Source organism: Rhinoraja longicauda, chromosome 25 (genome assembly GCF_053455715.1).
Source record: "Rhinoraja longicauda isolate Sanriku21f chromosome 25, sRhiLon1.1, whole genome shotgun sequence".
Classification (NCBI taxonomy): domain Eukaryota; kingdom Metazoa; phylum Chordata; class Chondrichthyes; order Rajiformes; family Arhynchobatidae; genus Rhinoraja; species Rhinoraja longicauda.
The window spans coordinates 11113288-11140407 of NC_135977.1; the positions used below are offsets into that span (position 1 = coordinate 11113288).

At 41.6% G+C, this 27120-nt stretch overlaps 1 protein-coding gene across 3 annotated transcripts in view; it reads left to right on the forward strand.

Annotated features, from left to right (window-relative positions):
• lztr1 (leucine zipper like post translational regulator 1) overlaps positions 1–26727 on the forward strand; it is a 46419-nt gene extending 19692 nt beyond the window's left edge. The window contains exons 11-21 of one of the 3 annotated variants that reach the window (XM_078421165.1): positions 3562–3672; positions 4512–4604; positions 4850–4945; positions 9590–9755; positions 11079–11248; positions 11871–12027; positions 13197–13323; positions 15055–15204; positions 17378–17483; positions 20729–20809; positions 24859–26727. In XM_078421165.1, coding sequence (XP_078277291.1) covers positions 3562–3672; positions 4512–4604; positions 4850–4945; positions 9590–9755; positions 11079–11248; positions 11871–12027; positions 13197–13323; positions 15055–15204; positions 17378–17483; positions 20729–20809; positions 24859–24975 — 1374 coding nt within the window. In that variant the 3' untranslated portion in view covers positions 24976–26727. Of the gene's footprint in view, positions 1–3561; positions 3673–4511; positions 4605–4849; positions 4946–9589; positions 9756–11078; positions 11249–11870; positions 12028–13196; positions 13324–15054; positions 15205–17377; positions 17484–20728; positions 20810–21403; positions 23543–24858 lie in introns of those variants that run through there. The other 2 variants (XM_078421163.1, XM_078421166.1) reach the window with 2 other exon arrangements.
• Positions 26728–27120: the final 393 nt, after the last annotated feature.

Consider the following 27120-nt stretch of genomic DNA (forward strand, 5'->3'; position numbering starts at 1 on the left):
ATACACCCGTAGTTTGATAAGAGTATTTGGCAACATACCAAATCTCTATAACTTCCAAGGAAATGGAGGAATTGATGATCTACCTTTGTGATTGCTTCAATGTGCTGGACTCAGGACAGTTCATCAGAGATGTGCATATCCAGAATTTTGAAGCTGTTGACTCCACTGCTGTTCCTTAGATGAAAATTGATTCATGGGTCCTCGGCTCTTCCTTCCTGAACTCTTGCTATTATTGAGAGCAAGTTTGTTGCTCTGGCACCACTCAACAGATTATTGTTCTTCCTCTTGTACCCTGACTCACCATTACCTATTATTCGTCTAACAATTGTGGTATCATTGAATTTTAAAATGGCGTTGGAACTGTATTTGGTACAAAGTCATGGGTATAAAATAATAGAGCAGGGCACTGAGCACACAGCTTTGAGCTACTCCAATGCAGATAGTTAGCAAAGAGGAAGTATTATTGGCGATTTATACTGATTGAAATCTGCTGATTTAATGGTGCTAAACAGACTGATCACTGATCTGGACGGAAGCCAATTCCTCTTAGTCTGAATAAGGGTCTCAAACCAAAATGTCACCTATTCCTTTACTCCAGAGACGCTGTCTGACCTGCTGAGTTACTCCAGCTTTTTGTGTCTTTGCCAGAAAGTCAATGTGGTTTTATTGTAGAAAGAAACTGCAGGTGCTGGTTTATGCCAAAGATAGACACAAAGTGCAAGTAACTCAGCGGGTCAGGCAGCATCTCTGGAGAAAAAGGATGGGTGATGTTTTGGGTTCTGACCCATCTTCAGACTGAAAGTAGAGGGGAGGGAACTTAAGGTAAGAAACGGCCAGAACAAAGTCGGGCTGGCAACAGATGACCAAGGAAGGGTGGAGCCCATTATGGTGCATTATTGGCTGGGGAAGAGCTGATTACGAAGGGATTCAAGGATGCAAACAATGGAACTAGTAGGATGTCTATGGTGGGAGAGAGGGAATGCATGGGTTACTTTAAATTAGAGAAATCAATCTTAACACCACTGGGTTGTAAGCTGCCCAAGCGAAATATGAGGTGCTGTTCCCCCCATTTGCGTGTGTCCTCACTCTGACAGTGCAGGAGGCCCAGGACAGAAAGGTCAGTATGGGAATGAAAGGGGGTGTTTGGAGATCGTGGAGGCCAAGGCGAACGGAGTATGTGATGATGGGTTTGGGGAAACTATCTGACTGAAGGTGGGCTGGGGGGAGTGCTTTGGAAAGAAAAGGATATGTGAGAAGACCTGGGTAGATCAGAAAGGGACAGAGAGGGTGGAATACATCATGATTCTCCTGAATCAGCTGTGCCATTAATGATCAACCACCACTCTGTTTTTATACAGAATTTGTGGAGGCCAAAGCTTTCCAGATCTTAACCTTAAATTTGACCCCAGCAATTGAGGACTCAAAATCCTCCGAGGAGACAATTTAAAGATTTATATATGTCTGACTGAATGAACAATATATTGCTCAACTCATTGAACAATGAGAAATTTCTTCCCGGAAGTTATTGACCTAAATTCTGGAGAGAAAAGCCTTTTGGACATCTTCCCTTTCAAGTCCTCCCATAATAGCTTGTTCAGTGAGATCTTATCTTGGTTCTTTAAACTCTAGAGAAGTATAGATGAATCTTATTTAACCTCTTGTCGTAGGGCGATTTTATTATTCCTGGGATCAACCTAATAAACTTTGGTTGCACAGCCTCAAATGAACTGGGCACAGAGACCGTATTGCCCACAGTGTGGTCTCACCAAAGCCCTACTCAGGACAGTAAAATGTTATTGTACTCTAACCTCCTTGCAGTGAAGCCCAGAATATTATGCCCTTGGTAGATGTAGTAATAATGTGAATCCTACATAGGAGTGTCCAGTTTTATCTCTCACCAACTCTGAGGAGTTTATCGCCATCTCAAGAAACAAAGTTAATTGACTGATACACACTACCTGGTGCAGCACGAGTCTGAATTTGCAGGCTTCAATTGCACAGCTAGGAATGTCAGAAAAGGGTTCACTTAAAGTGTGTGAGAAGCCAGGTTTATGGAAGCATGTTCTTCAAATATAAGCTGAGTATTTTTTGGCAGAAATGGAGGCAGTCCACTGTGATTGCCAATAATTGATGTGCTTTTCTTCAATTTCAGTTACAGGTGTGACTTGCATTTGAAAAGCTCGATGATACCCATTCCGTTTCAGAATACCACAGTTCCTCTATCGGCCGTTGGGTGGGTGGGGTAGTTGTGTTTGAGGGAATTGTCTGTTTTCATGTTCTGTAGAAGAGCACGGCACAGGAATAGACATGTCAGCCCACGATATCTACCGACCATGATGCCAACCTAAACTATTCCCATCTGCCTGCTCAAGGTCTATATTCCTCTCTTCCTGCCAGCACCATCTGTCTTAAATGCTTCTTAAATATTGCTATTGTTTCTGTTTCTTCCACTTCCCCTGTCAGTGCATTCCTACTACCCTCTGTGTATTTTAAAAACACTTGCCTCTTAAATCTCTCTTAAACCTTCCCCTCTCATCATAAACACATGCCCTTTAGTATTTTATATGTCCATCCTGAGAAAAAGACTGACCAACCACCTTCTCTGCACCACTTATAATTTTATATACTTCTATCACGTCACCTCTCAGCCCGATGCCCCAGCAAAAACAATCCATGTTTGTTCAACTTCCCCTAATAATCTCCTAAACTAGCTGCATCCTGGTGAACTTCTTCTGCACTTTCTCCAAAGCCTCCACATTCTTCGTGAATTGACACCACCAGAATTGCACACATTACTCCAAATATGGCCTAGCCAAAGTTTTGTATAGGTGCAGCAAAAAAACAGTTGCTGGAGGAACTGAGTGGGTTTGGCAGCATCTTGGAAGGAAATGGACAGTCAATGTTTTGGTTCACAAGATTTATCTGGACTCAATTTCAGCACATGTAGTCTCTTGTGTCTATTTCCATACAGCTGCAACACAGCTTGCCAACTTTTATGTGTAGGAAAGAAATGTAGATGCTGGTTTAAATCGAAGGTAGACACAAAATGCTGGAGTAACTCAGCGGGACAGGCAGCATCTCTGGAGAGAAGGAGTGCGTGACGTTTCGGGTCGAGACCCTTTTTCAGACTTCAGTGACATGTGGCCTATGTTACCGCCTGTAAATTATGCATATGAGCATTTTTAAGGAGGGAACGTGATTGGTGTTGAGCCATTATTAGAGAAGGTGTTGAATTGCTGGTACAATGAATGTAGAGAAAGACCTCTGCCAATTGTATTTGCTGTATAGGGAAAAGAGCACATTTTTGAAATATAAAAAATGATTGTATTCAATATTCAAATGACTTTCTACTATTTAATGTAACTGAATAGAGAAAGCTTTGCCTTTTACTAAGTGTTATATTTTTGAAATTAACGACGAGTGTGTAAGATTAATATTCTTCCCATTTTCATTCATAGCAGTTCTCTCTCCACTGGTTTTTCATCCCCAGTTTTAAAAAAATGATCAACATCTGAAGTGAACTTCAGTTACTTCACCACTTAAAAACTTCCATCTTTTCAGATGCCCAGTGGACGGCTTTTCCATGCTGCAGCAGTAATTTTTGATGCAATGTATATCTTTGGTGGGACAGTGGACAACAATGTGAGGAGTGGAGAGATGTATCGCTTTCAGGTAAGAGATGAGCCTATCTGCTTGTACATAGTTGCTCCTAATGAAGGACTATTATAAATAAATCATGACTGATTATAATGACAGGAACTAAATCCCAAAACATACGGTTAGGAATTTGCAACATAGCTGAAGCACCAAACATAAATTGCAACATTAATTTCAAAAATGAAGCTAAAAATGTTTTGCATTACTGAGAAAATTTAATTTGTACCACTGCTTTCAAATACAGATAATTGTTATTTATAATATAAACAGATAATTGTTATTTATAATATTAAGCATGCTAAATAAAAACTTTGAATTCGGGACAATTCCACAAAGCAAATACTCGAGTGCCATTACTGCATCAGTAAGTTGTGGAAACTGGAAAGATTGGAAAACAGGCATGTTTTAAGTTAAGGAACAGGGAGGGTTGGAGAGAACCAAGGAAATGTCAGGAGACCGAGGTGATATGGATGACACAAATTAATTTGGCTAGAAGAGGCGAGTAAAGGTTTGCAATAGCAGGGAAACAATGTTTTTGGCATTTTCTATTTTAATTCCAAATTTCCAGCATCTGCAGTATCGTTGGGACAGGGTAGATGTGGCAAGGAAAAAGGTTCAAGTCCAGGAACCATAACATTTTGTGATGGGAGTCATTAGAAAACATGATTGAGCAAAAAGCTTACAGGCTTTCAAATGGAAGTTAAATTAGTAGGAGAAAAGTGTAGAAAGATAATCTGAATAGCTTGGAATGAGAGAAGATATTTAAAGTATGACAGCCTGGTATGATCAGATAGTGTATTTCTGTGTTGTCTGCATACAACATCACATAATAAATATTTGCCTTTCAATTACAGTTTTCCTGCTATCCTAAATGTACTTTACATGAAGATTATGGGAGGCTGTGGGAGAACAGGCAATTCTGTGATGTGGAATTCATTCTAGGAGAGGTAAGAGATTTGGCACCAATCCTGATCCACTGCGATTTCGGCATTCTTGTAATTTTGTCCATAATGGAAGGTGAGATTTAAAATATGTAGTGCTGTAAAGCAAGGACATTGTCTCAGTACTGGATCTGATTGCATGCAGTTTGGTGGTTTACGCGATTTAGCAATACTTCAAATATTCTTTGCTTGAGCTGATAATTTGTCCTCTAGCAGAATTTTAATTGACACAATATCTAATCATGTACCAGAAAGAAGAGCGTGTTAAAGGGCACATAGCAGTTGTCACAGCTCGAAGCAAATGGTTAAGGAAAAAGATTGCCCAGGCTAGAGACTGGCTGAAGCAGGTGGGTAGCTGTCTACGAATGAAAGTACTCCAGCGCTGTCAATGTAGTCAGAACACCACAGAGAGCATTTATTTTTCTCTATTGTCTGGATATTGCCGAAATGTTTCACAGCTGGGTTCTCTCTTTGTCAGGCAGCATCTCTGGAGATCATAGATCTCATATTGGGACCCTTCTGCACTGAAGAGGAGTCCTGACCCAAAATGTCATCCATCCATGTTCTCCAGAGATGCTGCCTGATCCGCTGAGTTATTAATATATATGATTTCCTTTATTGATTTATGATTATTTATTTATATTTATCTATGTTTATATTTATGTTTCTATATGTTTATTTATATTATTTATATTGTTTATTTATATTTTAAATGTATTTTTATATATAAATATATTATAACTTATAGTTCCCCAGCAAACACCAGACCTTTATCATCAGCACCATCACGGACCTCACCATTTCCGGCGATCTACCCTCCAATGCCTCCAAACTTATAGTTCCCCAGCCCCGCACGGCCCGATTTTACCTCCTACCTAAAATCTATAAACAGAACTGTCCTGGCAGACCCATTGTCTCCGCCTGCTCATGTCCCACCGAACTTATTTCCACCTACCTCGACTCCATCCTATCCCCCCTGGTCAAATCCCTCCCCACCTACGTCCAAGACATCTCACATGCTCTCCATCTCCTCGATAACTTCCGGTTTCCAGGCCCCCACTCCCTCATCTTTACCATGGATGTCCAGTCACTCTACACATCCATCCCTCACTAAGATGGTCTCGAAGCCCTCTGTTTCTTCCTCGACCGTAGAACCAGCCAATCCCCATCTACTAACACCCTCCTCCGCCTAACAGAGCTGGTTCTTACCCGTAACAATTTCTCCTTTGACTCCTCCCACTTCCTCCAAACCAGAGGTGTAGCTATGGGCACTCGCATGGGCCCTAGCTATGCCTGCCACTTTGTCGGGTATGTCGAACAATCCCTGTTCCGGACGTACACTGGCCCCATCCCCGAACTCTACCTCTGCTGCATCGACGACTGCATTGGTGCTAGCTCTTGTACCCAAGCAGAACTCTCTGACTTCATATACTTCACTTTCAATTTCCATCCTGCCCTTAAATATACCTGGACTATCTCCGACATCTCCCACCCGTTTCTGGACCTCAACATCTCCATTACAGGAGACAGACTAGTGACTATAAACCCAATGCCTCGCACAGCCATCTGGACTACACTTCTTCCCACCACGTCTCCTGCAAAAAGTCTATCCCCTGCTCCCAATTCCTCTGTCTACGCCGCATCTGCGCCTGGGATGATGTTTCACACTAGGGCATCAGAGATGTCCCCATTCTTCAGGAAACGGGGCTTCCCCTCTTCCATTATAGATGAAGCTCTCACTAGGGTCTCTTCTACATCCTGCAGCTCCGCTCTTGCTCCCCCTCCCCCCATTCGTAACAAGGACAGAATCCCCCTCGTTCTCACCTTCCACCCCACCAGCCAGCATATCCAACAAATCATCCGCAAACATTTCCGTCACCTACAATGGGACCCCACCGCTGGCCACATCTTCCCATCCCCTCCCCTTTCTGCGTTCCGCAGAGACCGCTCCCTCCGTAACTCCCTGGTCTACTCGTCCCTTCCTACCCAAACCACCCCATCCCCGGGCACTTTCCCCTGCAACCACAGAAGAAGCAACACCTGTTCCTTTACCTCCGCCCTCAACTCCATCCAAGGACCCAAACAGTCTTTCCAGGTGAGACAGAGGTTCACCTGCACCTCCTCCAACCTCATCTATTGCACCCGCTGCTCTAGATGTAAACTTCTTTACATCGGCGAAACCAAACGCAGGCTCGGCGATCGTTTTGCTCAACCCCTTCGCTCAGTCCGCCTTAACCAACCTGATCTCCCGGTGGCTGAGCACTTCAACTCCCCCTCGCAGTCTGACCTTTCTGTCATGGGCCTCCTCCAGTGCCATAGTGAGGCCCACCGGAAATTGGAGGAACAGCAACTCATATTTCGCTTGGACAGCTTGCAGCCCAGCAGTATGAACATTGACTTCTCCAACTTTAGATAGTTCCTCTGTCCCTCTCTTCCCCTCCCCCTTCCCAGTTCTCCCTCTAGCTTCCTAACTCCACCTATATCCTTCCTTTGCCCTGCCCCCCTGACATTAGTCTGAAGAAGGGTCTTGACCCGAAACGTCACCCATTCCTTCTCTCCTTAGATGCTGCCTGACCTGCTGAGTTACTCCAGCATTTTGTGAATGAATACCTTCGATTTGTACCAGCATCTGCAGTTATTTTCTTACATAAAATAATTGGTAATCTGTTAATAGATATTAAGGTGATATCCAATATTATTACTGTTACTTGGATATATATCTATCTTAATATACTAAAACTCAGAAGAGTATATATGTTTGTAACAGTGATTTCGGCTGTTTACGGCAAAACGGTAAACCGTAGCGCCACGATTTTTGCACCGCCTATTCACACCGCTGGACGCTTGCCGAAAATGATTTTTTTAATTTAATTCGGTCGTTTATCTTTTAAGTTACAAAGGTTTAAAAGTCAAGACTTTTTTCTCTCAGTTATTTCGGCTGATTTCGGCAGAAACGGTGAACCGTAGCATCACGGTTTTTGTACCGCCTTAATCACCACGCTGAACGCTGCTGGAAAATGATTTTTTTATTTGATTCGGTCGTGTATTTTTTAAGTTATAGAAGTTAAGATTCCAGCCGCTTTTTCCATTGCCTTCAGCGTGTGACGTCAAAATGCCCATGTGACAAGAGCAAGGCTTTCAGCGTGGCGCTGCTGTGCGTCTGTGCATATGGGCTCCCCTCTCCTCTCTCCCCTTGCTTCTCTCCTTTCTCCCACACCCGGGAGACCCTCTCCCCGCTATCCCCCCCCCCCCCGGACCTTTCACTAATGCGCTCCCCCCCCCCCCCCCCCCCCCGGACCTTTCACTGATGCGCTCCCTGCCCCCCCCCCCCCCCGGACCTGTTGGTGCTGGGGGCAAGAGAGAGTAGGGGAAAGGGGTGTGCTGGGGAAAGGGGGGGTGGGGGAGAGAGACTGGTGGCGGCGTCTGAGAATGGGGACTGGGGAGGGGGACAACAGGGGTCGTCCGGAGGGGGCTTGGTGGTGGGGGGAATAGGGGTACTGGGAAAAGGGGAGGTCGTGGGGAAAGGGGGGGTGTGGGGAGAGTAAGATTGGGGTTGGGGGAGGAGAGAATGGGGGGGTGTGGGAATGGGCCCAACGGGCCCTCTTCGCTAGTGTATTACTAAAACTCTCATCTTGTTTGTCTGGCCGTATGTTTGTGCCGTATGTTTGTACCATATGTTTGTTCCGTTTGTTTGTGTCCGTTCATCTGGAAATATAGCCAAAACGGTGCACGATAGCATGACAATTTTAGGCCGACCTTACTCACCATTGTCCTGTGGTGGGCTGGAGGAAGTTTCGTTCAAATTGGTCTTATATTTTTAAAGTTATTAACATTTTTAAAAATCACTTTTTAACTTACCCTGACCGTCAGCCGCAGTCAACGTCACAATGGGACCCAGCCAATGGGGGGGGGGGGGGGGGGGGCACGATGGCCGCCGTGGGCGGCTCCCACCAGAGTGACGGGAGTGGCGGGCAATGGGGAGGTGGGGGGGCAGCTGAACGGTCGAGCTGCTGCTGAGCCGTCGAACTGAAACTTTAATAAATGCGCTCCCCCCGTAGGGAGGACTGGCGCCTGTCCCAGCGTGCCCCACACCTGACCTTCCTCCCGTGGTGCGGCGCGGAGGCAGATTGTCAAACAAGATGGCCGTCGCCACCAACCTGTGTCTTCGACATCACAATGGGAGAAGTAGCCCCCAACTGCGCACGTGTGGATGGAGAAGGTCCGCACGTGCGCATTTGGGCCTGCTTCGACTTACGATATCTCAACTTAGCGATGATGCAAACGGTAGCAGGCCACAGCTCACTTCTGGCCACGTGATCTAATACAGATAATCCCCGACTTACGATCCTTCGACTTACGATATTTCGGCTTTGCGATGGTGAAAATGGCTGGGGGGAGGGGGGAATAAGAGGGGATGGAGTGGGTGAGTGAGGGGGAGGGGGGGATTGACGGGGGAAGAAGTTCGTGAGTGGCCTAGTGGGGGGGGGGGTAAGGGGGGGTTGAGGGGGAATGGAGTGGGTGAGTGGGGGGGAGGCAGATGGAGTGAGTGATGGGAGGATTGGGATAAGGGGGTTGAGGGAGGATGGAGTGTGATGGGGGATGGGTGGGGGGGGAGGGGAAGGAAGGGGGGAGTGCCGGAGAGACCTTAAGAGTGGAGATGGGGAGCAGGGGGCGTAAGGGGTTGAGGGGGCATGGAGTGGGTGAGTGGTGGGGGGGTGAGGGGATGGAGGGGGGGAGTGGGTGAGGGGAGGGTGCTACTTCAATGCAGGAGAGCTATGGGCCCAATGGGTCCACCCTGTTCTAGTATGTGTGTGTGTGTGTGTGTGTGTATGTATGTATATATATATATATTCCTAGTAATATAGTAAGTAATAGTAATAACTTTGGATATTATCTTAATGTCAATTAACAGATTACCGATTATTTTACAATGCAATTAATTTACCATTGATCTTAATACTTTCCGCAAATTTGTGTCGCTCTGGCATAAGAAAGCCAAGCAGGAGGTTGGTGTAGAAGCTGAAACATCTGGGACAAACCTGAAGCTGACAAGTTCGTTACTTCAGCTGGAGGTCATGATCCGTGAAGCTGAGGCACAGCCATTTGAGATACTGATGCAGTTTCTCTACACAGACAAAATCAAGTACCCACGGAAAGGTAATATTCCTATATTTTGCTGATAAATAACCATCCCTCAAATGTATTACCCTTATTTTGGAAAGATCAGCAAGCTTTACTCTATCTAAATTCTGAAATTCAGAGTTAATTGAATCCACAAAATTACTTCTTATCTCTGCTTAGGACCTCAAACATATTTTTTTGATCGTTGTATTCTATTGTCAAGAGTCGAGAGTGTTTTATTGTCATATACCTTCTTCTCAATGCTAGGAGGGAATTGAGTGTGTGGCCTGGATGATGTGGGTCTCTAATTATACTGGACTCTTGTTGATCCCTTTGATTAGCAAAAGCAGGAGATGATTAAGTCATGCAGAACATGCTGTATTAAATTCTAGCTTGAGGTCTGGCTTTAACCGGTGTGGCATGACAGGGCAGCACTTGTGGGCCCATGAGGGTAAAATGCAGCCTGTATTCTCACTGTTAACTACCATCTGTCAATTTCTGCTGTTAAGTATAGGTAATAAGAATAAGACCTACTTCATCTGCAGTGTTTCTGCATTAGAACAGCCAGCTAACACTTAAAAGCTAAACTTAAAGCTGACCAACTTTAAGATGTAAGAAACTTGCTGTGGCTGAACTGAACTTGATACTTTTAGAGGTCTTGAGGCAGGTTTGGAGGAAATTGGATAAAAAAAACATTTCAAGAAACACTGCAGCTTTCACCTGGCTCGACTGCAGAATTAATTTTCCTTAATAACTGCTTATTTAAACCAGCAGAATTAAAAACTTGACATAGCTATAATGTTGATTTTGTTGGAAAGTTAATAAATGAAAGGGGATTTATTGCCAATTTTTTGCTTTGCTGCTGTTATTACTGTTTAATCTTCCTTTTTTTTGAGTTGTGCAATGGCCACAAATTGAGTGCAGATTTCTTTTGTTAGATCAATTTAGATCATTTACCTCTAAATAAAGGAAACTTGAGACTTCCATGTACTGCACTGTGAAGTAGTAATGTTCAAATAATGGATGGGGGGCAAGTAAAGAGCCAGAATGAAACAGTAGCTTTAAGCGCATTCCTTTATATGTTCCAGATTATATTTACATTTTTGAAGGGCTTTGTCAGAGTTGAAAATGCTAATGTAAATAATGTTATATCTTTTAGATACTTTAAAAAAAAATGGGAGTTAGTAATTGGATGAATAACTGTTTAATCATTTTGGGCAATGGTGGTAGTGACTTGTTTTTTCCACTTAATATATTTTACAGCAACTGAAAAAGTTTGAGCCAGAAACTATCTGTAATAATCAGCAATGTCTGCTGTAAACAGTATGGCTGAAATGTTTACACTGTATTGCCTTGTAGGTCATGTGCAAGATGTCTTGCTGATAATGGACGTTTACAAGCTGGCCCTGAGCTTTCACCTGGCTCGACTGGAACAGCTCTGCTTACAATACATTGAGGCCTCGGTGGACCTTCAGAATGTATTGACTGTGTGTGAGAATGCCAACAAATTGCAGCTGGACCAGCTGAAGGTAGGCAAATATGGAGTGAGGACAGAACAACCAATTAAGTTTTGGTGAGTGTTAATTGCCAGTTGAAATCTGTACAGGCAACACAAAATTGACCTCTTTCACTAAGGTCATAAATGATAGGAGCAGAATTAAGCTATTTGGCCCATCAAGTCTACTCTGCCATTCAATCATGGCTGATCTATCTCTCCTTCCTAACCCCATTCTCCTGCCTTCACCCCATAGCCCCTGTCACTCGTACTAATCAAGAATCTATCTATGTCTGCCATTGACTTGGCCTCCAAAGGCTTCTGTGGCAAAGAATTCCACAGGTTCACCACCTTCTGACTAAATAAATTATTCCTCATCTCCTTCCTAAAGGAACGTCTTTTAATTCTGAGGTTATGATCTCTAGTCCTAGACTCCCACCAGTGGCACCATCCTCTCCACATCCACTCTATCCAAATCTGGATGGACTATACCCAAGATGAGTTTGTTGTGTGTGCAATTTAAAAAAAACCAAAAGCTTTGTCCCTTCTTTTGCCTGTAATGCAAATTAAGGTAAGAAATTCACATTGTGTATAGTACTTATCATCACAGGATTTTTTCAACTTTGGAGTGGCTAAAGTCTTTTCTTTTGTTCCAGGAATACTGTCTGAATTTTGTGGTGAAGGAATCGCACTTTAACCACGTGATAATGACCAAAGAATTTGAGCATCTTTCCACTTGCTTAATTGTAGAGATTGTAAGAAGGAAGCACCAACCTCCAACACGAATACATTCTGATCAGCCGGTTGATATAGGTAATTTGTGTAAGATGAACATTTTGCAGTTCTTTCTGATAGTTGTTCGAAAGGGTATTAATTTTCTCCTTTTGTTTTTCAACCCTTCCCCATTGTAAAGGTCAGCATAACATTAAATAGACTTGATTTTTACACTTAGCAGCCCAATAACTGGAGTAATTAGTCTAAGCAAATGGGCTAATTTCGATGGGACATCTTGGTCAGCATGAATGAGTTGAGCTGAAGGGCCTGTTTCCTTGCTGTATGATTCTATGACTATATGACAAATTGTTTCCAGGTTATCTGTGTACTTTTACCATTCGTCTACTTAATTGTTAAGAGATACATGTTTCTTTTTTTTGAAGATCTGGTCATTATCTGAATCCTTGGTTAGGTTAGAAGTACTTGCTAAGGCACAGGTTTTTGCCATTCTTGTATGGAAGGAAAGAAGCAAAAATTGGTGGTTTCTTGGTCAGGATATGGTTCTCAAGAACTAATGTCCAGGAGCAAAAAAAATAAAGCTAGCCCAAATTGACCAATTAAATCTCATGCACGGATATAATGGGTGGAAGCAGAAGAAGAGTTCCTCTGTTCCATAAAGTCCCCTCTGGTAAAATAGCTAATCTTTCCTACATAAAATTGTTGTAGATTATTATTAGAATGGTTATAATAATCACAAAATGGAATAGTCAACTATTTGAAAAGATGTAATTCCTGTCCAAATGGTTCCTTCATCAAGGCTGTGTCTATGACCTGGAATTTAAGAATATTGTTAGGAATACCTTCACCAGAAGAGTTAAAGCACTTCAAGAAAGCTGCTATCCGCCATCTTCTCAAGGGCAGTTTGGGAAGAGACAAAAAACACTGTCCTTGCCAGAGTCACCCAGGTCCTGGGAAATGAATAGCATAATATGTTCTAAAAATATGGAAACTAGGTGGAAAAAGGAAGAGAAAGCCTGTGGGCGAGTTAAATAAAGAAAAGTGGAGGGATACACGAAGAGCATTGGCAGTGGATCTGTTAGACCAAGCGACCTGCTGTGAGGTGTATGAACTAAATGCATGACGTGCTGTCCTCCCTCATATAGTGCTTGTGGTTTATTACATTCATTGTTGGTTGAACAGCTTTTTTATTAGGTTTTCCAGAATTCACCAGCTACTATCTCTTGACCATTCTTTTATTTTACCATTAGGCACCTCTCTAGTCCAGGATATGAAGAGCTATCTGGAAGGAGCAGGCATGGAGTTTTGTGACATAACCCTACTGTTGGATGGTCACCCCAGGCCAGCCCATAAAGCAATACTAGCTGCCCGTTCCAGGTAAGTAACACATGATACATTAACTTCCCCACCGCTCTCTTTGCAAATGGCTACTGCATCTGCTGCTGGATTCTGCTCGTATATGAAGTTGGATCTTTTTAATTGTCTATCCATAAGTCAACAGATATAGTGGAGATTTTTCTAACTATTGAAACTGCTACTAAAACCTTTCCTGTGCAAACGGAAGGTATGAATAGATAAAGGACTTGTGTGAAAGTGCCAATGCTACCTGTTTCTTGGGAATGCCTATTTTGTTTTAGTATGCTATGTGGTAATTACTCATTATCATTTATAAACTGCTGCATGTGTGACATGGACAGCATAATATTTGAATCATTGTGGATCTCCAAAGGAAATGCAGTAGTGCTTTCCCTACTTTTGCTCATTCCTTTTTCTATTTAAGTATCTCGGATATTTAAAATGCATGTATACATTACATGTAATTGTAACCTGGCCAGGTTCCTGTGACTATAAATGTAGCTCCATTTTACAAATATATTCTTAAAATCAATGTTCAAAGTCCAGCTCTTTCCTGCTATACTGAGTGATTTTTTTTAATGCAGTTTGCATATTGCTCAATTTAAAGTAATTACATTGTTTTATAACTGACTCAAAGCTGACCAAATTAAAGAAATAAGACAATTTACGTTTTTATTGCAACTATATGTCTGTTTGAAAATAAAGATGTTGATAGTACTTATCAGAGAGCGATCATACTTCTTGTCTGGGATTAGTCATATCCCCAAGAAAAAACAATTTAAATATTTATGTAAATGGATTTTATTTTGATTTTTTTTTAAATCCTCATATATATATAATGTTGGTCAAACTTTGTTTCTGAAGTATGGGAGTAATTCAAGCAGATTGTTGACTAATTGGCATGGAGAAAATTAAAGGAAGCCACTTGTGTCCCAAATTTTGGAAATTTGTTCTTGTAGTGTGAGAGTTACAAGTGTAAATTTGTGGGCAAAGCCATGGAAACCTGCTTTTATAAAAACAGAAAATGTTGGAAACACTCAGCAGGTCAGGCAGCTTCTGTGGAAAGAGAAACAATTAACATTTAAGGTTCAAGCTACTTTATCTGAACATGGGGTTTTAGGACCTCAAATACCAACTGTTTCTCTGTCCACATTGGCCTGTCTTGCACTGAGTGTTCCCAGCATTTTCTGTTTTTATTTCAGATTTCCAGCTTCCTACAGCTTTTTGATGTTTGAAATCTGCTTTTGTAATTCCTACCCCTATCCCATCTTTCCCTTCCTCTATCGGAAATTCTGCTTTTGCCAAAATAGTTATGAACAAATGTCCCAATATGTCAAAATATTGCCTCAGGCCAGCTGAATTCATATATCCATCCATATATTCTTCACATTGGAGGCAATGACAGGCACACAGTAAAGTGCATCATCTTCATTACCTACATGCCTCTGAAGAAAGATGGCCTCTGTGTGGTCAATAAATAGGAAGAATGCACCCTTTAAGAATAAACCCAAGCCTAAGTAGCTTTAGTTTTATTGAGCTACATGATAATTGATCATTTTATTTGTTTTATCACTTGGTAGATTGAATGATCGAATGAAATGTTAACAAGATCTTTTCCAAAACAAGCAGGTTAAACCATGTCATACTCTCAAGTTACGCTAGTTTATTTTAAATTAAAAAACTTTGTTTGACTGTGAATGTCCACACTGTGATCATTTGATTACTAATATTTGTCTGTTATTTTTTTTATAGTTATTTTGAAGCCATGTTTCGGTCTTTCATGCCTGAAGATGGTCAAGTTAATATCTCCATTGGTGAAATGGTACCAAGTCGGCAAGCTTTTGAGTCACTCCTTCGCTATGTGTACTATGCTGAAGTCAACATGCCTCCAGAGGACTCCTTGTATCCTTATTGGCCTAAGGTTTACTTACACAGTAGCACATCCATCTTCTGCCTGTGAAGCGTGCACTTCTAAACAAAAGGTGGCAATGTGCCTCTTGCTAAATTATGAATAGTAAAATACAGATTTAAGCTTAAAGATCATCAAACTGGTTATGCTAGTCCTGTTCCCAGTGGATGGAACTAGAGGAGAATAATTGTTTTGCCAAAGGAACATGCAGAAAATTGGAGTAAAACTGGTATTGCAAGTCCTGAGGTCATTCTTTGACTGGGAAATGATGGGAAAGAAATGAAAATGCATGAATAATAACAAAAATGGACAATTTCAAATGTTCTGTGCTCTTGCTATGGTTTTTGTCTCAGCTTGTGCAATTTTGCTTTCATTGATGCCAACATTCAGAAATAGGAATAAATTACCTAACTACGCAGAAAATTGGACTCAAACTGGGATTGCAAATCATGAGATCATTCTTTCACTGGGAAATGATGGGAAAGAAAGAAAAGAAATTACATGTATAGCACAAAACGGTCTACAATCAAATAATACAAGTGAGTTGAAACATAAAGAATAATTACTGTTGAGGAAAACCTGTTATTTCTGTCCACTAACCTTCTCAATGTCTTGTGGGATTTCCATACTAGAACGGTGCTGCTTCCTGAACTCGTAAGTGGAAGTATCTGCCAAAACACTTGAGCCAAGCAGGATATTGCATATTGCTACTTATAAATGACTAAACACTCCCACGTTTTTGAAAAGAGCTGAAACGAAAATAATATTTTGAATTGCTTGCACAGCAGGATTTCAATGTCAATTTCTCAATTCAGGGATTCACGGTTTCAAGGTCAGTTTATTGTCAGATGTACCAATTAAGCTACAGTGAAATTTGAGATACCATACAGCCATACTAAGTGAAAAGCAACAAGACACACAACCACATAAAAGTTAACATAAACATCCATCACAGTGGATTCCACATTCCTCACTGTGATGGAAGGCAATAAAGTTTCATCTTCTTCCTCTTTGTTCTCCTGCGGTCGGGGCAGTCAAACCATCCGCAGTCGGGGCGATCAAAGCCGACGATCGAAGCCCCCGTCGGGGTGATTGAAACTCCTGTGTCGGGATGATTGAAACTCCCGTGTCGGGGCAGTTGAAACACTCTCTGCGGCATGGAGCTCCCAAATCGGCCTCTTCTTACCAGAGACTGCGGGCTTCACGATGTTAAAGTCCACAGGCCCCACGGTTGGAGCTTCGATCCCCGGCAAAGGTATCGCAAACTCCACGATGTTAAAGTCCCGCAGACTCCCGGGGCTTGGAACACCATCAGTCTACAGGAAAGGCCGCCAACTCCATGATGTTGGGCCGCAGTGGGAACGGAGCTACGACATGGGAAAAAATCACATCTCTGTCGAGGTAAGAGATTGAAAGAAAAAAAAAATCCCCAACCCCACCCCCCACATAAAACAAACCAAGGAACACTAAAACATTTTAACACATACTAAAAATACCAAAAAGAAGAAAGGACAGACTGTTGGCAAGGCAGCCACTGCTGGTGGCGCCACCTGGTGTTCAATATCCCATGTGGAACTGAGGTGACAGGATAAATCAACCAATCGTTGGTCTTTGTTGCCCTAATATCTGATGGTCAGAGGCTGCCAAAAAAGATTAGCCAACGAGTGCATGGTAGCGGGGAATGGATAAAATGGGCATAAGATCAAACCTATATTTGGTTCATTATCTAAGCACAGATTGGGGATAAAGAAGGGTAAATGCTGCTAATTGCCTTTTAGCCATCAAGCAGCTTCTGTACTCAGCAACAGCGTCCTGCAGGCCAGGTCAGCAAACCAAATGCAGGCTTCCTTTCAAGTCCTGCTACTTGGAAATGTGCCACCATCTTTTCATCTTCATTGAGTCTAAACCTGGCAGCTCCCTGCCCCAGCGTTGAGGAAACACCTTCGGCACAAAGCAGCCACCACCTTGTCAAGGGCAATTGGGGATGACCAATAAGTGCTAATCTTGCCAGTGAAGTCTAAATCTTGAAAAATAACTAACAGTGACACCCACGGTGCGAGAATGACTGATTTCACAGTGTGAGTAACTGTGACCTGAATTAAATTTGTATATCCATTTAAAATTAATTTCATTGTGAGACGGGTTTCCTTGACATCACTCTCACAGATACTTGTTTTCAGCACCTTATTATTATGGCTTCACAAACAACAGACTGCAAGCCTATTGTAAGCAGAACCTGGAAATGAATGTGACTGTGGAGAATGTACTGCAGGTAATTGTCTTTTCTGTCTTTTGTTGCAAATATGTCATCAGATCTTATTTAGGAAGTCATCTTTAAATTTCAGATATGTTTTTTTCAGTGGATTCTTTCTGAGGATATTTCAAGTTAACAATGCTTTCAGTTATTGCATTTACCCAGATGAGATGATCTAAAATTTGTCTGTCATCTTTTTCTGTGTGAAAATTTATTATTTCTCTGTACACAAGAGATTAAACTTGTTTTTAAGTGTAGTTGTTTTAGAAAAGTCACTGAATTCACAGCTGTACACTGAAGGTAGATTTAAAGCAGTCCAGGCACTCCTTGACTTAAGTAATAGGCGACATAGTATAAAGGCGCACTTATATAAACAAGTCAAGTCAAGTTTATTTGTCACATACACATACACGATGTGCAGTGAAATGAAAGTGGCAATGCCTGCGGATTGTGCACAAAAAAAATTACAGTTACAGCATATAAATAAAGTTAATAAGTTACTATAGTGTAGACAAAAATTTAGTCTCTGGAGTTATAAAAGTTGACAGTCCTGATGACCTGTGGGAAGAAACTCCATCTCATCCTCTCCGTTTTCACAGCGTGACAGCGGAGGCGTTTGCCTGACCCTAGCATCTGGAACAGTCCGTTGCTGGGGTGGCAGGGGTCCCTCATGATCTTGCTTGCTCTGGATCTGCACCTCCTGATGTATAGGTCCTGCAGGGGGACGAATGTAGTTCCCATAGTGCGTTCTGCCGAACGCACTACTCTCTGCAGGGCCATCCTGTCCTGGGCAGAGCTGTTCCCAAACCAGACTGTAATGTTGCCGGACAGGATGCTCTCTACAGCCCCAGAGTAGAAGCAATGAAGGATCCTCAGAGACACTCTGAATTTCCTCAGCTGTCTAAGGTGGTAAAGGTGCTGCTTTGCCTTATCCACCAGTGCGGCAATGTGCGTTTCCCATGTCAGATCCTCTGTGATGCGGACTCCCAAGTATTTAAAACTGCTCACCCTATCTCCAGTGGCGTGTACGTCCTTGGATGTTTAGCCCTTCTAAAGTCCACAATCATCTCCTTCGTTTTAGTGACATTCAAGAGGAGGCTATTGTCCTGACACCAGAGTGCCAGATCAGCCACCTCCTCCCGGTAGGCCTTCTCATCGTTGTTGGAGATTCGGCCCACCACCACATTGTCATCAGCAAACTTGATGATGGAGTTTGAGCTGAACCTGGCCCCACAGTCATGTGTGTACAGGGAGTACAGTAGGGGGCTAAGGACGCAACCCTGGGGGGATCCTATGTTCAGGGTGAGGGAGCTAGATGTGTGTTCCCCCATCCTGACCACTTGGGGCCTGGCGGTGAGAAAGTCCAGAACCCAGGCACACAGAGGGGTGCTAAGCCCCAGTTCCAGCAGCTTCTCCACCAGTCTGCTGGGGACTATTGTGTTGAATGCTGAACTAAAGTCAATGAACAGCATCCTCACATAGCCCCCCTGGCTGTCCAGATGAGAGAGAGCGGTGTGCAGAACCTGGGAGACCGCATCATCCGTGGACCTGTTCGGACGGTATGCGAACTGTAGTGGGTCCATGTTGCGAGGAAGGAGGGCGCAGATGTGCTTCTTGATTAGCCTCTCGAAGCATTTCATGACAACCGAGGTGAGTGCCACCGGTCGGTAATCATTTAAACACGCTGGAGAGGCATTCTTTGGCACCGGTACAATGATGGATCTTTTGAAGCATGCAGGGACCACGGACTTGGCCAAGGAGAGGTTGAATATTGTGGTGAGCACTGGAGCAAGCTGAGTAGCACAAGACTTTAGTACTCACCCAGATATACTATCTGGGCCTCCAGCTTTCCTCGTGTTCACACACGTCAGGGCCCACCTCACCTCATGCTCGGACACCGAGAATGTGTGCACATCCCCGGCGGTGGATCCCCCTCCAGCCTCGCTAGCCAGCGCCCCCTCGGTGCTGTTTTTAGACGGCGAGCTGGGGGTGTTACCCGTCTCAAACCGTGCATAAAAAGAGTTCAGGTCATCAGCTAAGGAGGAGCCGGCACTTCCGGTTGAGGGGGTGCTGGACCGGTAGCTAGTTATAGTCTAGCCCCTGCCAAAGGCGCCTGGTGTCCTGCTGCTCCATCTGTGACTCCATCTTGTCCCGGTATCTCCTTTTTGCATCCTTCACTGCCTTTCGCGGTCGGTAGGACTCTCCCTTGTAATCGTCCATGTTGCCGGATGCCAGGCCAGAGTTGTAAGCAGCGGTGCGAGCATTCAAGGCCACGCGAATAAACAATGCACAATAGGTGGTCCATTTCCTGAATGACTTGTGTTATTGCAATGGGAGGATGGCGAGGGCTTCCTGTCTGCTTCATAGATATACTGTAAAAGCTTCACCCGGGCTCTGTGCGACACTGGGAATGCGAGCGTGAATGAGGGACTTGGTGGAGAATAATTCCCAGCTGAGTCGCCTGTTTATCTTTCAGGAAAATATGTTATACCTTCCTCTGATTAGCTGCAATATTTCTATTCTTGCTTTGTGTCTTTTGAGAATTCCACATGAAACCAGTGTGTACATTACATGGAAATTATTGTTTGCCGTGCTCTTATTTTCGAAATTAAATACATTTAATACACAAGATAATGTGCTCATCCCAAACATTATCAAAATCTTTTCTTAAGCCACTTTGTTTCATGATTGCCTAACTCCTGCATTTTTTATTTTCTGCTTTTTCACATCTACTCCCAGCAGCCCATGACTACAGCTCCCACTTTATTATAAAACTCGCAAAGTGCTGGAGTAACACAGCAGGAAAGGCAGCATACATGGAGAACGTGGATAGGTGACATTTTGGGTCAGGGCCCTTCTTCAGACTGATGGTGCAGGGGTGAGGGCGGAGAGGTTAGAGCTGGAAGAGAGGAGGGGCAGAACAGAATGTGACAGGTAATAAGTGGAGTCCCACTTTATTATTTGTTGATTCAGCATTTAGTCTGCAACACCTACTTGGCTTCCTACTCCCCCTGTCATCCTCCCAATGCCCCCTCTGCCTTTATACCACATGGTTGACAGCCTTTAGCTGTTCTAGTCTTCCATGATTTCCCCCTAAACTCCAGCTTCAAAAGTTGTGTCTTTGAAACCCATCTCTTCAACTAACTTTGTTTGATTGCCAGTGAAATGTCTTGGATGTTTTCTTAAATGGTGTCTTAATATTCAGTCAACAAAATTACAAGTAATGGTGCAAAATAATTTAAATTGTCTCCCCTTCTCTTCAGATTCTGGAAGCAGCTGATAAGACTCAGGCCTTGGATATGAAGAAACATTGCCTCCACATTATTGTACATCACTTCACCAAGGTAGGTAGGATCCTGTTTGGTTCTGTAGGAGTCTGTTGTCCTTTTACACCATTCTGGCTACAGCAATAAAAAGCTTATTCTTTCATTTGTGGTCATACTGAGAAATTCTTAAACAAATTTGCAAGGGATGTTTCTTGGTTATGATTGCTGTATATATATATATTACCTTTTGATAGCAATATGGTTTAGAGGTTTGTTTTAAAATGGCCTTTCATCTTTCTATTGAGCTTTACTGACTGTTTGCCAGGCACCAAATTTTGAAACATTTTGTAGCTTAAGTGCATAGGTGAACACTTTCCCTTTGGCTCTCACCAACTTCTGAGAATGAATCCTATCAATGTTGTCTGGTTACTATGTTTGAGAATATAGACAATTTAACTCTATGTTCTCTCTGAGCAGTTTACTTCACTGCCAATATGTCAACAACACCATCATCTTCAGGGTGCAGATGTTTTCCGTGTGCCTTCCTACCTTTCCTACCTTTCCTACCTTTCGTATTGCACTATGAAAACTCAATTCAAGAATTGATTTCTTCACCATTATCTTCAGCCCTCTCTTTGCATCTACTCTTTACTAACCACGTCTTATCCACAGCTCCATGGCCAAATGTGTATGGGCTTTCTAAAGCCCACTTCAATCAACCAAGACTCTTGTATGCAACTCTGCAGTATTTATAAAAGGAAAGAAACAGTCAAGTTTGTGTTGCTCAAACATACCTCAACTGGGTTTATTGTAACTAATTGTGAATATGGTCTACTCTAATAACATGCAGGAAAACGGTTCATGTTGCGGTGCCTCGTTTTTAGTATTGATTCTGACCCAGATTTTATGTGAATGTAGCAGTTCCTGTGGGTAAAGTCATTTGCTTGCATCCCAGGTCCTCTGTTTAACAAATGGATGACTTCTGTTTCACCAAAACTACTTTGTTAAATTGTACAACACTTCATTATGAATCAGCCTGTTACTGTTTTTATTTCTATGCCCCAGTCACCCCTCTGGTTTGCCTCAGACAGATCAATTAAAACTGTAACTTGTCGGTTTGCAGCATGTCAAGTCCTGCTACCAGTTGGCAGGACATTAAAAACATGTGGATACTTGTGTTGTATCCTATCTGAAAAGATTAATCCCGCAGTGCTCTCATTGTTAAACTCCAGTGATCCCTGATGTGACCCATATTCCCACTTATGTTCACATCAGTCTTACGTTTTGCTGAAGTATCCAAGCAAATTTTCTATTATCTTTACATGCACTATGGAGCTGGGACACTGAAATGCAAGCAAGTGATTGGCATTTATGCAAAGTTTGGTCTGAAACCAGTATTAGTGGATGAAGTCAGTAACTTAAAGTAAATGAATCAAGTGTCAAATATGCTTAAGAACCTCATCGAAGATGGGGCTTCCCTTTGACTTAATTAATAGTGCCTAAAAATTGAATTGCACCCACATTTGGTGCACTAAATGTACGCTGAAGTCAACATTATTGCCAAATATGAAGTCATCCGAAAAACCATAAAAATTAGCCACCCTTGATTGAAGAAAGCATTTTGTTTGCACACTTTGAGGAATTAAAATCCATCCTGTCCATTTTACATTAATTGCTGTTTTCTGGGCTCACAACACTAACAGTAGCACACAGCCTGCAACAGAGATGAGAGAAAGTGGTGGAAGGGCAGGAAATCAGGGAGGAGAAGACAGAAATTGGAGGTGGACTCATTTTTGACTGCACAGTAGTGTAGTTGGGATTGGGCAGAGGGACCCAAAAGCTCGATTCATGCTACATAACCCAGAAAATGAGCCATGGCTTTAATCTCCTCCCTGCTTTGGGTGGCCATCGCATTTTCTGTTTTAACAGTTGAAATAGTGCCTGTTTTATTAAATATAAAGATGATATTGCAAGAACAAACCTTTACAGTCACATTGTTTCACTACTTTCAGCACCTCCAACTTCTTGATCTGTGTGCAGATAATCCAGCTTAAACCTTGTTTTTTTAACTAATTTCCGTTGTTTTGCAAATAAAATGCATGTCTTTGGTGTAATTATTTATTTAGGACATGATGGAATGACATCTGTGTTTGGGTGAATTGCACCAGGAAATAGCTAAATCAATTTAATCAGAAAATGTGTGCAGATAAAACAAAATGTGTCCAAAATTGGATGCAAGGCAGTAAAAATGGGTGCCAATGGAATTTCTATGCACATGAGTGATGATATATTTCAATTTATTTCATGTAGCAGAGCGAAAAGAGTAAAGCTGCAATACCTTTCTTGCGTAGGATTCCTGCAAATTTGAAACAACACTCTAGACAATGCTAGCCAAAGCAATGTGCTGCAAGAAAGTGGGCCCAGAAAGTGTGGGAGTGAGAAATACTGCAAAGATGTATGGCTGACTTTAATCTGCCAAATATCAGAGTAGATATGAACATGGGCTTGCACTGGAGTGAAATGCTGAAACTTCTTGAAATTAATCTGACAATTAAGTGGGCTATTTACACTAATTTCTCGAAGTAGTGTTGAAAATGTGACTGGTATACGTAGTACAAGATGCAAATATATAGTTCTGTTAAATAGATTTTAGTGAATATTAGAATTTCATCACTTTTTGCACTAATTTCTGATCAAAAATCTCATTGGATTAGTGCAATGACAATGTATTAGATGTTTTTGTGTGTCTGTTTCATGTGATAATGTAATAGCTGCACTTAATGTGAAATAAAACATCAACAATAAAAATTGAAAGGTTGAATAATACATCAAATACCGTTTTATTTAATGATTAGGAAAATCTGAATTATTATACTTATTTTCCCAGAGTGTGTCTGTGTGATGTAAACCTTAAAATGTTTGACAAGAATTGATTTGACAGCTTCATGCTCTTGACACAGTTGGGAATATGCCTTTGAAGCTCTTTGAATCTTTGCAATCCTCCAAAAAAAATTAACATACAGGCATTGCTGCTATTCTTCTACCCTATTCTTTCCCGACAAAAGGAAACACTGTTTCTTTGTGTTCCAATCATCGACCTATCAAAAATAAAACCTCGCCTGTGTTCACCTATCACCTGCCACGTTTTGCCCTGCTCCATCTCTCTTCCAGCTTTCTCTCCTCCCCACCCCCCACAATCAGTCTGAAGAAGGGTCCGAACCCAAAACTTCACCTATCATGGACACTGCCTGACCCGATGATTACTTCAGCACTTTGTGTCTTTCTTTACATTATAAAGATCTGAATCTTACAAAATTAGTATATTGTAAACCTTCTGTTAAATTATGACGTCATTCAGTAGCTTGGTAGACAATAATGTCTATTTAGAAGTTTGAAGCAAATTAACCAACTTTTATCAGGTTTTGTAAACATACTGTGTTGAATCATTATGAAACTTCATACATAACCAGTCTCAATCCATGTAATAGCATTCTAAATACCAAGTAATCATTGCACACCATTTTGCTGCATTAACGTGCTATTGGATAAAACATTATAGTTTAAGGTTTTACTCTTGACTTCACATATTCTTTGAAGGAACTTCACCCAAAGCAGTTCTGAATTTACAACAATAGATTTTCACCAACCTGTCACAGTCTGAAGGATTTCAGTTTTTTATATTGTTCTGTGTAAAGTAACATTTTGCACTTTGCAAGATGACAATCTAGTGAACAGAGGCCACTCTACCAATTACAATGTTAATGTGTTCTTATTTCATTTTTAAGAAGCCTCAATCCTTGCACCTACCCAAGAGGTAAAGGATTCTTGCAGCATTGTTGGTGAGAGGAGGGATGCAGGAGGATAAGCAAACTGATTTTGGCATTTGTCTATAAGCATGAAGAGCTTTTAGGAGGTTCTGAAACCTGCCCTGTTATTAGATCGTTATTTGATGCACACAAGTTATGCATCTTTGTTGTTACTTATTCCTGTAATGATGAGCAAGTGGTGCTGCAGATGGGTGATAATTTTTTTCAGATATTGCTTAAAGTATAATTTCATTTACAAACTTGCTAGCCCTTTTTCAACTCCCTAACACCTTAAATCCATTTTTTTCCTTCCATTCAAAGGTCTCCAAGTTGCCCAACCTACGATCCCTAAGCCAAGCCTTGCTTCTCGACATCATCGAATCATTAGCAAATCACATTTCAGACAAGCAGTGTGCAGAGCTGGGCTCGGACATGTGACAATTAATTTTAAAAACTGATTCTCAAATTGTTTTGGAAACTTTGCTCTCTGATGCAGATGAGTAGTAATTTATTTATGAAAATAAGTCATTTTATTTTAAGTAGGACAGTTAGGATGCAATGTTAAGGCTGTTTTCAACTACGTTCGAATCGGGTCTTTCATTGGGAGAAGAATATTGCTGTCCAACTGTTTGCTGGTTTGCTGTCCAACTGTTTGCTGGTTCAAACAGAATAAAGTAACAAGCAATTTTACCATCAAAAAAATTGCATGGTAATTACCTCCAAGGGACAACACTATCCCAGATCACCCGCATGAAGACTTGCAAAATTTAATTGTGAAACATAAAATTAACAATCTTATTTTACTTTCTGTTATTCATTCCCTTCATGAAGTTATGAATAGTCTAAATGACGATATTTCCAAGGTAACTCACAGTGGTCACAGATTTAGGAATGTCTCTGGCTCAATTGTTCACTAGTTCTGTACTGTCATTGTTTGACAGCAAGAGTCATTGACTGAGGTTGCAGGATGTTCTCTGATATCGGTAGAGCACATGGTAAATGTAAGTTGTATATAAATGAATACTCTTTCAGTAGAACTTGTCATCATTAATATTTAGTTTGGTTCTCATGAGGCACTATAATCGGCAGACATTGTAATCAAAATGTAAAAATTGAATGAGCCATGGCATTGATTATTAAGACTGTTGTAAAAGAAAAAATACCATACGTAAATGCTACATATATACTATCACTGATATTCTAATTATAGAATGAATATATGAGGGGATTTATGAATGAGGAACACATTTTGCTTTCTATTGCCTTTTTTACCTGCAAATCACATTGAATTTTTTGTCTAGGTTTTTTATTATTGCTTTTTTGCATGGCCAGTAAAAGTATTGTAAAATATCTTTCTAAGTGCTGAATGTAATGTTCGATTTCCTCATAGCTCACCGTGCAGGTGAGATGCAATATCTAGAAAGCTATGCTTCATTTGATAAATATGCAACAATTACTCGTGCAAGAAGTCTGTCACATTTTCAACTTAATGCACATGCCATGTATTCATGAGGCTGTGAATCACAATGTAAATGATCTCATTGAATGATGCTCTTTTCACTTGTGAGTGAAGTAAAATTTGCAGGGCTTTATTCATCAGCAATAGTTTTAACTGTGCTTTGTTATTTCTCTTGGCAAGGGGATGCGAGGGGTAATAAGATAACTAGTACCTAGTATTTATGCTTTTCATGTTACCGTTCAGTTGAATTTACAATTTGGCATGATGGTATTATGTAATTCTAAGGCACACTCCAAATTGAATGAGGAGCACCCAGTAATTGCAATTCTACATGTATATGCTCACCTCCAACCATCTGACGAGGTGATTTTCACCTCACCAGTACAATACCACTCAACATCAAAGTTAATTGCCTCGGACTGATGTGGAAGAGTGAGTGGGAGGTAGAGGATAGGAGTTTGGAGAGCAGCAAATATATTCCAAAGCTAGTGATTAAAGTTCACCTTCATATTGAATATATGTGTATTTTTAAAAAAAACTATAACTACTGATGGTTTAATATATGTATAAAGTAAACTTTGAAAACTCGTGAATGTATTATACTGTGTCTTGTGCCTCATAGACTCTGCTGTGTAGTATTCATGAAACATAGGTAAGTTACTGCTAATTTATATATGATGTAGTTTATGGAGAATCTGGGATACAAGTTGTTTCCTGCCCAAAGCAGTGAACCTGAGGGGCCATATACATGCTTCATTTGTAAAGTTACAATGACTTGAGCAAGAGCTCGCCCAATAGTTTGAGGTCAAAATATATTCTGCATATTCCAGTTGAGTGGCTCATTATGTCAAGATGATCTTATCTCTGCAGTATATATTTTTTAAGATACAAAACAGAATACAAACTCTACCCCACAGAGAAAATGAAGTCACCATTTATGAATGCACGTCATTTGACTGTGACTACCAAAAAGGGACAAAGTTATCTTAACCCAGGGCACTGGCGAAAAAATGAAACTGGTAAGGGCGGCTCAACCGTGGCTGACGAGGGAAGTCAAAAATAGTGTTAAATCATGCAGGACACTGTCACTGCACTGAGTAGCTCCTTCAGTGACAGACTCCTTC